The following is a 14,139-nucleotide window of genomic DNA, read 5'->3' on the forward strand; positions in this document are numbered from 1 at the left end:
CAACTTTGGCGCTACTGTTCGCCTTCATAATATTCAATTTTATTCAAAGAACGGCCGGAGCACTCCTGTTTCTACCACTATAGCTGCATACCACCATTGCTCGTAGACGGAAAACGCACCGGGTTGCCGCTAATGGCGGCATCGTACATGCACCCCTCATCAGGGCACCTCTTCTTTGTGACTGACTACATAGAAGGCAAGGGCCTCCTCACCGACACTTGAGCCGAGCTGCTGCGTTGGCGACCGGAGATCGCCAACGCAGCAACTCCAGACCCGCACGCAATGCAGGGATCAAGAATCATCGCATCGCAACCCCCATGTGAGTGTTCGAAACCCGATTATTCGGTGCTCCATCGGATTTCCATCATGTGCCTATGCCTACCACCTCCAGTAAATATAACATATTTGGTTCTTACCTGTCGAATGACATAGTTGTTTATTTATTTATTTCTCTAATTAGTCATGTATGTATGTTATTTGTCAAACAATAATGGAAAGAACGGCCTGCGTCATATACTTCACCTTTAACCCTTGTTCACCCTTTCCCTCTTTGTAACAAAGCAAGAAAAACTTCATTTATTTGACAGGCAGTTAGACTCTCTGGCTTAAGCAATAACATGCCAAGCTCATGTTCTTGCTCTCTTTTCCGCAGCAATACTTACTGCCGTACTGAGTGCGTCATCAACTCGACTTAGGCTCATTTTCCTACAGGATCATGGATGTTGTAGATGAAGTAATAATATTGCGAATCCGCATGTGGGAAGCAAGTGTTCTGAGGAATGCTCGCACCATGCAGACATGACAGTCGATCACTCACAACGTCAAGTGAACATGCGTAGCCCTTCATGCACCAAGCATGTATAGCGAGCATGAAGCAACGATGAGTGCGGCGCGGAACTTGACTACACAATCGCTTGATGTGCTTAATCTTCGTAACCCATGCACGTTCTTTGGGCGGCGGCAAAGGTCATAGATTCATCTAGTTCTCGCTCTTACCTTTGAAAATATAAGTCACAAAAGCCTATTATTGTGCCGTTCTATGTTAATGTTACATACCTATATCAAACACGCTCCAAGAGATGTCATCGGCGAAAGCGTTGGGCTATTATGATATTTTCATTTCCAGTGCCTAGTCAGAATATTAAGGGACAACAGCAAAGATGCTAAGCTTTTGAACTCACATTACAACTGGCCAACGTAGAATTTTCATAATATGATAGTATTTCTCAAGTCAGCATCCAAGCCTTAAATAAGGGTGAGTAGCTCATGTTTTCGTTGTTGAAACCAGCGTTGTCTTTATAGTTTTACAAATATTGTAGGCATTTATTGGAACTCAACTTCCCTATCTGTAAAAACATAATCAGATAATAATATGGGCGTCTTCTTCGTCGGCGACATCATGCTTTGCGTTGAATAAACCGCAGGCGGAACCGTATTATTTCAATATTTATAACAAATTTGCTCTCTTATACTTCACAAAAGAATATTATTACGCAACTATAGCAAGTTGGAACTATCTTAATTTTTTTTTGTGTTACGAGGGCTTAATACCAAGTCACCCTAATAGCCACACAATACTGACATAACTGTGAAATCTCACAAGATGACTTCAGTCCTCCTTATCAAGGGTCTAAGTCAAATCTAGACCGCTTTTTTTCGAGTACAGCTCAAGCAGCGCAAGGTTTTTGCCAAGAAAAACCCAACAGCAAAAACAGCAAATATAGTCAAAAGAATTTGTGATGATGTCACAAATAGCCTGTTTCCGGGTCCTATGTTTATGTCTATATCTTCTGGTCAACTACACCTACTCGTACGAGCAGCATTCAGCTTTTGTTGATGTTTGCTAGTGTTTCATATCGGTTCTTATTGTCATTTCATATTCGCAATGGCCAGCACGTTTGGTTACATTGCGCCAATGTGGCTAATTCTCTTAGCCTGTGGCATCAAAAAATCGTTTTGGCTACTTGGCTACTTCTTCGCTACCTTTTTGTTCTCTCGAGTGGAACTAAAGTTTGGATGTCTGTTAACACGTGGTGCCAAAACATGGCTGAAACATGGCAAGGTTGAATTTGTCCGTAAAATTGAATTGTCGCCTGTATACTACAGGCAATTATGCATACGTAATAATGCTGTTAATGTATGCACATATTGGATATATTCAGTTTAAAGGAGTGTTTTTTTTGTGCTAGTGTGCGTTGTCTAGCGTATATGAGGGATATGTTGCAAAGAACACCGCTAAACGTTGTCTGAAGTGTATGTGGGGGCAAGGACATTTCTCAGGCTCGCAAGCCTTCAGTCTTCGCCGCCCTCTTGACTACTCAAGAAAATAGACATTCAATTCGAATTTTAAAAAAAAGCAAATGATTTAGGACGCGCGGCTGGAATTCAGGGAGAACTGTTGCATGGGGCTTGAATTTTCACAACGCTTATTCTTTAATGCTCTTTTAAACCGAAGTTGAAAGTCAGCAGCACATTCGAAACCACTCCGTATTCGACATACAGGGCGATCTGCACACAACTTTAGGAATCGGATGTCTGAGAAACTGCCAGTGCCATTTCTTAGAATAGGCACGGACTGCCACTCACTAATATTAGGTGCTCGGATATCGCAATCACGCAAGAACTAATCCTGAAAGTTTGTTGGGAACCAGGCGTCAGTTATCTCAAGATAATGCCACGTGCTGCGCAGTCGTGGCGCGCATGGGCAACTTGCGTGGTGTAAAAAGAAGAGCCGGCGCGTCACCCCGGAGAGTAGTTATGTGGCTTCCCCGAAGGGGATGAAAGTGAAGCCGGTCAGCGAAGTCCAGGAGCGGTGGCAAAGAGCTACCGGCCAAAGCGAGTGGTCCTGTCCATCCAGATAGCCTGTGCCCGTGGTTCCCACAAAATGATTATAACAATGTGTGATTGAATTACAGCAATTGTAATGTCTAGCATACTCATGCTGTAGTCGTTTTAAGAGCGAAGCACTTGAAGCTTTTCGTTCCGCCGGGTAGTGCGAAGAGTAATTATCGTCATTATGAAACGGTACGCACTTGCTTTTTCCTCTTCAACTCATGCTTCGCTCCCACAACACATGCGCCGATTTGATATGCATGGAATGCGATAACTATGATGGACGAGTCTTCTACGTGACTAAAAATCACGTACCATCACGCATATTTCTTATTGTTACCAAAAGGTTGTTCCTTATATTACCTTTCAGAAATCTCACGCGAAACACGTAAAGGCAATGCTACTTTTGAAACAGTTGAACACACTTCATTATACTGACCGAGGTGATTTGCAAAATCAAAAATTAATGCTTAAATCACAGAAACTCCGACTTTGATATGTTCGCACCATACTCAATTGAATTTTCATCAGAAGGCTCCTACGTTTAGCCGTTTAAATAAAAAACGCCAGGCCTGCGCTGAAACCGCAGCACAGTCACAGCGAAAGCTGGAAGAGCGGCGTTTCTAGAGCCCGTTGTAAGCTCTCTTGGGGCTACAATACAAGTAGACTAGAAAGGTACCCACTACGCCATAAATCACAATTTTTGTGAAGTTGGGAAGCACCCACTAAGCCATTATTCGTCATTCTGCGGAGAAGCGAGGCACCAGCTACACGTCTCTAAGGCATTATGTGCACTTTGCTGACGCGACGACTGATGACGATGAAGAATTATGGCTCAGCCATTTGTAATGGTTTGGAAGCTTTAAACGGCCCACCAGTTACGTAATTTGCATTGGGTGACGCCCGCTTGCTATTTCCCTCTCCCGTCATGCTGTATAACATACGTTGACGTGGGAGAGAGACGTGGGGGGGGGAGGGGGGCGCAGAACTTTACTGAGACCCCGAGGAAATGGATCATGCGCTCATGGGCTTTCTTGGCAACCAATCCAAGTGCACTTGCGAGGACCCACTACGCTATAAAGCATTGTAATTTTACTGAGACCCCGAGGAAATGGATCTGCGCTTATAGGCTTCCTTGGCAAACAATACAAGTGCACTTGCGAGGAACGCACTACGCTCTAAATCATTCTAATTTTTGAGAAGTAGGGCAGCAGGCACTCTGCCATTTTTCCTCATTTTACGGAGATCCGTGGTACCTGCTAAACGCATGTAAGGCATTATGCGCACTTTGTTGATGCTGTGCCTGATGACGACGAAGAATTATGGTAGAGATCTTTGTAATGGGTTGGAAGCATTTCACAACCTACTCGTTGCGCAATTCGCATTGTGTGACGCCTGGTTACAGAATTCGCGTTGTGCGACGCTTGGTGCTTATTTTACTCTTCTACCACGCTATATTGCATATGCTAAACTGGTTCCTTCCCGACATGAAGCCCGTATAGGACCTTTTTGCCAAGCGGTTTCAAGCACCGGAATGGCTCAGAGGTTGAATGCTGGGCTCCCACGCAGAGGGCCCAGGTTCGAACCTCGTTCCATCCTGGACATTTTTTCTTATTTCCTTTTTTTTCTTATTTCGATCGATAATGGTTACGGACACCGGCGGCGGCGGCGGCGTACAACTACGGCGCCAAAAACGGCCGGTGAAATGACGTCATAACAGCTTTCGCTGTAAAACTATGCGGCTGTATGCAAACACGCATGCCTTCTGCTGGCTACTTTTACTGTCCGTGCTAAAAGTTTGGCACTTTTGGCTACTTTTGCCTAGTTCTTCCGATTTTTTGGCTACTTCTTGTCTTTTCGTCCTGGTAGCAAAGATGGCCAGAGCAATTGCGGCTAAAGTAGATGTCATATGGGGTACTGCTGACAAGTGGTAAAGAGTGATGTCATACATTGCTTATGAGATGCAACTCCAAGCAACGCTTGTGCGGTCTCTGATAATTGCCCAGAGTAAACATTTGGCCATATTGTTGAAAGCGAACTGTGCCTTTGGTATTACCAGGCACTTTTATTGCTACAATACGCGTAATATATCAAAATGCACAGAAGGCGATCGATCACAGCGGAGGTATTTTTAGGGGTATAAAATGGAAGGTAAATAAAATAGCATCAAGTGAAATAATGCAGATGGGCTGCTTCGTGGTTTGGATACATTCTCACGATGCGCACAAAAGGCAAATTGCGGAAATATCAAATATATTGTCAGCTATGACATATACTAGATGATCAATGTAGCAATGACAATGCGAGAATAATAATCAATTCCTCAGCAGGATAACATTGCCGAACCAACCGCAATATGGTGTTCCTATTACATGTCTTATTGTGCTCCTGCTTGAATAAAAAGTATTTTCCTGTCTAGCAAAATGTTCTGGTATTTCTTGTAGTGCAAAATTCGCTCCTGTTTTGATGATTTTTAGTATACCAACTACTCAATTTAGTGTTTGATTTCGCTCTGTGTACACAATTTACTATCTCTTTAACATGGTCAGTCCACTGGTTCCACTGGCTTCGGAGTATTGGCGGCTTTGCTGATAGCGCTGAAACAAGAAGTAAGTTTAATTACGTTCTCCCAATTTAAAATAGTGCATTATGTACGTTATAGCCCAAATGAACGAAGCCAGTGCGGCTGCTTGTACTTTTTAAGTTTATAAATTGAACGCTGTCGATTTGAGAAGCTAATGCTTGAACTCTCTACAGCGTGTGCATACTGTGAACAAATGTTATCCCAACCGGCATGCTAGCTACCATGAACTTCTGCTTCATAGTTCATGAAAGAATTATGAGGCTTTGTTTATGAAATGGGGATGAAAATTTGTCTGTCAAGCCAAAAGGAATACTAAGTACAAATAAATAATTTAGTTAGACCGAGCAAATTGCGCTTCAGAAGGTAAAAACTCGCGACATTATCGATAACAGGGCTTTCACAAATGCAATATTGAAGTAAACAAACATGGGAAATTGTGACTGCAGTCTGGTGTTATCGCAGAAGTGCGATGATATAACGCATCGTTTGTGTATGTTTCTGAAATTTACTCAAACTCGATAAACCACTTCACGTCATCGTAATGTGGCATAAAATGCTATATTCATTCCATTGCGTCTCATTCTTGAAAAAAAAAATGTTGTTGATCCCTCCGTCAAAGGAATCGTTATAGCAGGAAAGTGAATCGCGTTTTCAGAGTAGAAGTTCACCGATTACAGTACATTAATATCTGAGAGTTTGCACAGCGCCTGTTGGTCTTTGTCACCTATAGCGCCATTTGACGTGGATACCCATGTTGACGCCTAGTGGCACATCTGCATCTCGATGGTCAACGTGCATGATCACGTAAAAACCTTTGTAGTAGTTGAAGTAGTTAACTTACACCTCGACAAAGCATATGGCCCAGGTGTAAGTTAATGTGGTGATACGAAAGATGACACCAACAAGTACATAATAAACACCGCTTTTCGATACACATTGATTCATAGCTTTGCCATTGCAGAAGAACGTGAGAGGCAGAGATCGAAGCTCGAGCAATGAATGCGGAAAGGCGTTCCGCTTCCCGCTGGCGTGACTCTCGTTGCACCGAAGCAGCCATTGCGCGACATTCACATATCCACGTCGCTGCCTTTCGTGGCGCTTACAGCAGCAGTAAAAACACCGTTGTTACACGTGAAAGCTCCACTACTCTGCTGACGACGCGTCACACGTTAACGCGTTTGCTACAATAGTGCGCCGAAAGCCTCGGTAGCGCTGAAACCACCGAAGAGCTCCTTGTGGGATCTCGTTACTCTCATGATGCACTACTTAACTTCACCGCTCCCACACGGTGACAACGCCCCTGGACACCAAGGGCATTGTGAGACGCCGAATGTTTGATAGAAATAAGGTGCGTTTTTGAAGACTCGTGCATATGCGTCGGTAGCGTAGTGAGTAGAGTGCCCGACACCTGTAATCGCCGACCTAGAGTTCGTGGGTCCGACCCCCAGGTTATCCGAATAACCTAAGCTTTTTTTTGTCATTTATTTGTGCGCGTTTTACTGACGGTACTTCCATGACGTTAATGGCGTCAGTGGTGTCTTCGCCGACGCTGACATGTAACAATTTCCTACTAAAACAAACTTCACTGGGTATGTTTTGTGTTCGTCTAAGATGACTCAGATGTGAAACCCATGATGGTGTTATTATTAATACCATTGTCTCTTCCTTCTTTCTCTCACTCCATTGCACTGATGATTTCCCCTGCCTGAACCTTTCTTGACTCCACATGACGTTACGCTGTCAATGGGAACGGCTCACCTTTTACCAAGCGACCATGTGATGTGATTACATCATGTGCGATCTTTCCATGAAAAACGCCAGGCCTGCGATGAAACCGCAGCACAGTCACAGCGAAAGCTGGAAGAGCGGCGTTTCTAGAGCCCGTTGTAAGCTATCTTGGGGCTACAATACAAGTAGACTAGAAAGGTACCCACTACGCCATAAATCACAATTTTTGTGAAGTTGGGAAGCATCTACTAAGCCATTATTCGTCATTCTGCGGAGAAGCGAGGCACCAGCTACACGTCTGTAGGGCATTATGTGCACTTTGTTGACGCGACGACTGATGACGATGAAGAAATATGGCTCAGCCCTTTGTAATGGGTTGGGAGCTTTAAACGGCCCACCAGTTATGTAATTTGCATTGGGTGACGCCCGCTCGCTATTTCCCTCTCCCGTCATGCTGTATAGCATACGTTGACGTGGGAGAGAGACGGGGGGGGGGGGGAAGAACTTACTGAGAGCCCGAGGAAATGGATCATGCGCTCATGGGCTTCCTTGGCAACCAATCCAAGTGCACTTGCGAGGAACCCACTACGATATAAAGCATTGTAATTTTACTGAGACCCCGAGGAAATGGATCTGCGCTTATAGGCTTCCTTGGCAACCGATACAAGTGCACTTGCGAGGAACCCACTATGCTCTAAATCATTCTAATTTTTTAGAAGTAGGGCAGCAGGCACTGTGCCATTTTTCTTCATTTTACGGAGATCCGTGGTACCTGCTAAACGCATGTAAGACATTGTGCGCACTTTGTTGATGCTGTGCTTGATGACGACGAAGAATTATGGCAGAGATCTTTGTAATGGGTTGGAAGCATTTCACAACCTACTCGTTGCGCAATTCGCATTGTGTGACGCCTCGTTACAGAATTCGTGTTGTGCGACGCTTGGTGCTTATTTTACTCTTCTACCACGCTATATTGCATATGCTAATGTGGTTCCTTTCCGACACGAAGCCTGTATAGGACCTTATTGCAAAGCAGTTTCAAGCACCGGCATGGCTCAGAGGTTGAATACTGGGCTCCCACGCAGAGGGCCCAGGTTCGAACCTCGTTCCATCCAGGAGATTTTTCTTATTTCGTTTTTTTTTTCTTATTTCGATCGATACTGGTTACGGACACCGGCGGCGGCGGCGGCGGACAACTACGGCGCCAAAAACGGCCGGTGAAATGATCTCATAACAGCTTTCGCTGTAAAAAGTAAGGCTCCGATTTCAAGCTGACATAGCAAACCAAGTGACATTCTTCCGCTGATGAGGAAACCAAATATGTTTGCGCAATAGCAAGAACCAAATACTTGAAGGACGCTAGAACTGAAAGCAGGTTGTAATAATAAAGAACTGAAATACACGCTTTATTACATATTCTGTTGACAAGAACATAAGCGCTTGAGAGTGTAATCACACACATATTTTGCAGGCAACGAATTGGTATGCAGGCCCCTGGTGCAAATATTCTCTGCTTTCTGTGGATACTGTCTCTTCTATCCACGTTAGGCGAAGGGCCAACGTGTGTGACTGCAGACACCATCGGCCCCAGTACGTACTTACGTTTTTCCACGTTTTCACCAAAATCCTAATGTGAAACAATAGGTGAATATGAAATATTTAGGCTTCAGCACTATATAACATAGCCAGCTCCGGCCGTAATGTAGGAGTCGCACATACCAACCAATGTATATTTTTAGAGAACAGCTCTTAGGCGGCCGGGCCTGGGCTGAGCGTCGCTCCTCGCACCACACCGTAATTGAGGGAACCAGCTCGACAAGCCACGTGACACTTTTTTTTTGCCAATGCCTTCTAGATTACTGTGGAGCCTTGTCGCCGGAAAATACAGAAAAAAATAAAAACGATCAATAAAAATAAAAATTTAAAAGGCATTAAGAGAAAACACCGAAGTGATTACTCGGAACCCTCGTCGTCTTACGCGCGCCGCGCGGGAATGTCGAATATTGCCGATTATTTTCGATTTTTCTGATAAGCTTAAGCGCGCAACGCGAAGAGTACAGTTTTTTTCCGGAACTAACGCAGCCACGTACGATAAGGCTGGAACATTCGATGGCAGATGTGTGAATGCCGACACGTCTTACCGCAGATCGGATTACCCAAGGCCGACCAGTGTGATTAGCGCTATCATTGTTCAGTGTGTATTTTTTGTAATTTTTTGTTTCATTTTCTGGGCACAAATTCACCCAATAAAAGAGTTTAAACTTGAACAGCCCGACTGCTTCATTCTTCACTGCCACGACCGCGTGGCAATATGATGTACTTTTAAAGCTAGAGCACAGTTACTGAGCTCGACATTATGGACAGTGTTTCGAAGACTAACACACCTTAGAAGCCTTTCACTTCACCTTTACTAGGCGTTATGTTCAGAACGGTGCCACCTAGCTGTGATGCATGCACCGTAGCAGGTCAGTTATGTCCAACAGGATATTTGATCGCTCCATGTAATTTGGTGGCCCGAGTGACGAGTGACCCTGTTGTTCCTCTTCCAAGCGCTTCCGATCGAGCACTTCCGGTTTTAGGAAGATCTGGAAAGTTTGTTTTAGAAACTAAAACTGGTACGAAATTGATGTTTTCGGTTCGAGCTAAATGTTAGGCATTGGACACATATGATATAGAAGTTTAAGTTTGCTTAAGGGCCAGTTTACTCTTATGATAGTTAATGATTTTTTTTTAATTATCTCAATGAAAGAGGAGACGCTCGTCCAGGGAGAATATGCGATTGCTGCGGCACCAATCGGAGCAGATGCGCTCAGGCAAGGCGCGAAAGGCAAACTCGACCCAAGCAGTACAACAGAGCACACGAAGTCCGACGTCTAAGTGTCACTGTCAGGCACCAAAGTGAAGAATTAGTGATGTCCATCTTTATTTATTGATTTAGTTATTTTAATATTTTTATTGATTACACTTTCAGGCTACATATGTACGTTGAAGGGACGCACTTCAGCATATAGAGAAGAAAAAAAAATATTTTGTTCTATTCAACGCGGTATATATAAAGGATATAAAAAATTGGCCGCGTATCTGCGTGCTTCGCTGCAAATGTCGTCTAAAGACGATAGAAGAGGCGCTGCGTGAGATATGGACGCCATCTGGCAATGCGTCGGGAAACATGAGCGCTGTGTTGTGGGCTGGTAGTCTCGGCGCAGCGGCAGGCGAAGACCGGCGGTGACCAACGCGACCGGTGGGGAACCCGGCCAGCCCGAACACGCTGTTTGGCGCGATGCGCCGAATGAGAAGAAACGTCCGCACTCAACGTGTACTCTCCACGAACTCTCTTATTTACACGTCGCCTGGGTAAAGCAGGAGTACCATGCGGCGCCCCCTGTCATTCGTACAATGCAATACTGAACCGAAACCGAAACACAACATGAGCTTGTGCAGGGGGCACGGAGGAAGACAAGTTTCAGCGCAGTCGTATTTTCAGCGCACCTTAAGAAACTAGGGTTGTAACATGGTAGGGCGAGTAGGGCCAGAAGGACCGTCACGACGAAAACCTGCCTCCTCAGCCGTATTCGCCTGGAACGTTGGTGTGGCTTCGCGTTCCCTCCTCCGCTCCTGGCCGTTCCACAAAGCTACTGCCTAAGTACGAAGGCCCCTACCGCGTCCTACGTCAAGCATTCCCAGTTAACTATATTATTGAGCCTGTTCAATCATCTACGGACCGCCGGCGTCGCGGCCGCGAGACTGTTCACGTCGATTGACTGAAGCCGCATTATGACCCACCAGTTGTACCTGTTCCTTAGGTCGTCAGGATGGCTCCTTTCCCGCGGGGGAGTGATTTGTAACATGGTAGGGCGCAGACAAGAACGCCTGCGAAAGAAGAAGACGAAGACGGTTGTTGTTGGCGCTCGCGCTTGCTCGGCTTGGACCGCTGATCGCTTCAGCTGTGGCAATCTTTTAATAAACGCGTTACTGTCTCAACGTTAAGCGCATACCATCAAGGTCTTTAAAATTGCGTATCTATGGATTTTTTATTAAAGGAACACACCACCTAATGCTTACCTAATGATATTACGCCTCAGATATGCGTAATATTTACTTTTTGATCGACAACATTCACAAGTATGAACAGCCGTACCAGTTCAAGATGGGTGAGCGGTAAGCGAGTGGTTCAACTTTGACCGGTTGGCTGAATCGGGTGACGTGCCGACAAACAGAAAGGCAGACCAAAATTTCTGCGTTTAAGTTCCCCAAGAAAGACTATCGTCTTTAATAATTTGCTTGTTGAATTAGAAAGCATCGGCTCATGCCAGGCTTACAAATATATCTCTTTGGCGGGAGACGCCCGGGGCATCAGACGCTCGTTGCGACTCAGTCTGTTCGCAGTCATCGACAAATATATTTTGTAAGACTGGCGTGAGCAGATGCTTTCTAATGCAACAAGGAAATTATTATTTCCTTTATATATACCGCGTTGACCAGAGCAACAATAATTTACTTTTTATGTCTCTCTGTGCTGAAGCGCGTTCCTTCAATGTACATATGTAGCCGGGCTATGTCTCGAAGAAGACGGGGCTCCCGGCGAAATGTCGACAAAATAAACAGTTCATTTACGAAAGAGCATCCACGCTCATCTTCATAACCTTGCGGCAACAGAAGTTACTTTTCCGCATTTAAGCCCTCACATATATATATAACTACCTTTTATAAAACGTTTCCCAATGCATAGAAATGCCAGAAGACTTCTTTGTTAAAAATTCATGATGCGGCTTTGTCACGTAATATTATTCGTGCTGGACATATTTTCCTGTTCTTTCCACTTTAGAAAATGATCCGCTTTACTTTTACCGGGGAAACTCGAATGGCGCAAGACCTCCGAGAAGACGTCCTACTCTTTCTACAATACATGAAGAGCGTACGTATCTTTTTTTTTCAGAAGCGTGGTAAGCTGTAACATTTGCTTATAGTTCATGGTGTGACAGCCAAAAAAAAGAAAATATAAGAAGAACGAACGCGAGCAAAATCGACGAGAATAATACCCAAAGAGGCGCTGGCAATGAACTATATTTTCTTGTTTTAACGCGACGGTGTTAAAAAATTCGGCACATCCCACGTACCGTGGGAATCAATGTTATGCGAAGCATGCGCGGGAAAAGGACTTTGCCGCAATTTTTTCCATTGAGCGAAACGTGACGGGATGACGCTAGAGAATTGTGAAAATGGAATAGGCACACACATATGTTGAAGAGTCGCACATGTGTTTATAACCAGTTGTTTACAGTTGTGCAACGATGCCAACAGCTATATTGATTTCTTATATTCTTCAATACTGGATAGCACGAATTCTAACAGGACAAAGAAGGAACATAAATGTACGGGACAGGCGCTACTCGCAACTAAGCTTTAGTGAGAAATATTTCTGTAGATATATACACAGCCGAGAGGCACGCGCAGGCGCACTGCACGTACGTTGCAGTCACAGATGTTACTGTTGTTATGCTTGTATTTGTCCGTTATGATGGACAACGTATGCACGTTAAACGAACTCTTGTGCATGGGTGGAAGGCGTTCTTGACAGTTCTTGAACAATGTCATCATCACCGTGATCACTGAGCACCAGCAGCTGGACAGGACTTGTTATCGAATCCGTTCGTAATCGCGGCTACCCTGAGGTCTAAGTGTAGTGAAATGCAAGGAATAGTACAGCTGGTGGATATCGTGGATGTTTCTTACGAAGAAATGACCTATGATGCCTCCTGTTGTGGGCCTACCAACGAGGTCTTTTGATGCCCTGTTCACATCCAAATTCTCTTTCATGCGGTGTAAGAAGCAGGTGTTGTTGGGTTTTGAAAAATCAATGTTGAAGTCACCCGTAATGATGAAGGGCATGATCCCCTCGGCAGAGTTGTTGTAGGAAGCACGGACCCCACAATTTAACGCAATAGCGTTAGAGAGCTCGTGTCACAGAAATTCCGTCGTCAGTGTCGGGACCGCGGCGACCGTTGGTTGTGAGCGAAAAATCATCCGTGAGCGAAAAATCGAGAAAGGAAATGGACAACTATGTCCATCTAGCGGAAAACATATCAAGCCAATGCCGCCTTTTCCAGAGGAGGCGTTGATCAAGCAAACAGCGAACGCTAGATAACGTGCTGCCATCTGTGAGGCATTGTGAGACTCTTCATGGCCTCCGAGATGGCAAGCGCGCGGCGTGCGTCTTGGAGGCCATGCGACTCTTGCTTTAGATCAAAAACTTGTATGTACCATTCTCGCGCGCGCGCGTGTGTGTGTCTGTGTGCGTGTGTATGTAACAATACACATTAATAAGTATGCACTTTAGTGGTTGAAGTGCGCACCAGGGGCCGGATTTCGCTATTGCGTTCAACTCTTAAAGGCGAAGCTTAAGGGCCCCCCAATTTTTGCGTGTTCTTTCTTCAGCTCCGTCACAATCTTTGCATCCGCCGTGGTGGTGTGGCGGTTACGGCGCTCGGCTGCTGAGCCAAAGGCCGCGGGTTCGATCCCGGCCGCGGCGGTTGCATTTCGATCGAGGCAAAATGATAAAGGCCTGTGTACTGTGCGGTGTCAGTGCACGTTAAAGAACACTGGTTAAACACCGACTAAAGAACAATGGAACAATAGTGAAAATTTGTTGAGCACTCAACCACGGCGTCTCTCGTAATGATATTGATACGGGGTTGTATGAGTATATAAAATATGTATTTACAGAAAGGAATCAGTAAAAGAGTCAAGATGGCTGACCGCCACACTCGCGCGCCAGTCAGGCTTTCAGCCCTTCGTCTTCCTTCACTTCCTCTCCGTAACAGGACCCCCGGGCGTTGTAGCGCCGTCTCGGCGCAGGTCCGGCGATGAATTGCGAGAGAAGTAGGGCTTCAGCCGCGAAACATGAACAATGTCAACAGGTGGCGTACTTGACGAATCGAAGTGCAACGGCGGAATCTCGTAATTCACGTCGCTAACTTGACGCAAGACTTGGTAGG

The 14,139-nt window shown here is 45.1% G+C and overlaps 1 protein-coding gene across 4 annotated transcripts in view; it reads left to right on the forward strand.

The window, feature by feature from the left end:
- The first annotated feature begins 1,092 nt into the window (after positions 1 to 1,092).
- The window catches only part of LOC119402854 (uncharacterized), a 46,052-nt gene continuing 33,005 nt past the window's right edge, over positions 1,093 to 14,139 (forward strand). Inside the window, exons 1-4 of one of the 4 annotated variants that reach the window (XR_005185971.2) lie at positions 1,093 to 1,255; positions 5,382 to 5,441; positions 8,616 to 8,734; positions 11,970 to 12,059. Coding sequence is in view for 1 of the 4 variants with exons in the window: in XM_037669904.2 (XP_037525832.1) it covers positions 8,629 to 8,734; positions 11,970 to 12,059 (196 nt within the window). In the remaining 3 variants the exon portion in view is untranslated. The remainder of the gene's footprint in view (positions 1,256 to 5,381; positions 5,442 to 8,615; positions 8,735 to 11,969; positions 12,060 to 14,139) is intronic. The other 3 variants (XR_005185970.2, XR_005185969.2, XM_037669904.2) reach the window with 3 other exon arrangements.

The sequence above is a fragment of the Rhipicephalus sanguineus genome, chromosome 8, assembly GCF_013339695.2.
Source record: "Rhipicephalus sanguineus isolate Rsan-2018 chromosome 8, BIME_Rsan_1.4, whole genome shotgun sequence".
NCBI classification, from domain to species: Eukaryota; Metazoa; Arthropoda; class Arachnida; order Ixodida; family Ixodidae; genus Rhipicephalus; species Rhipicephalus sanguineus.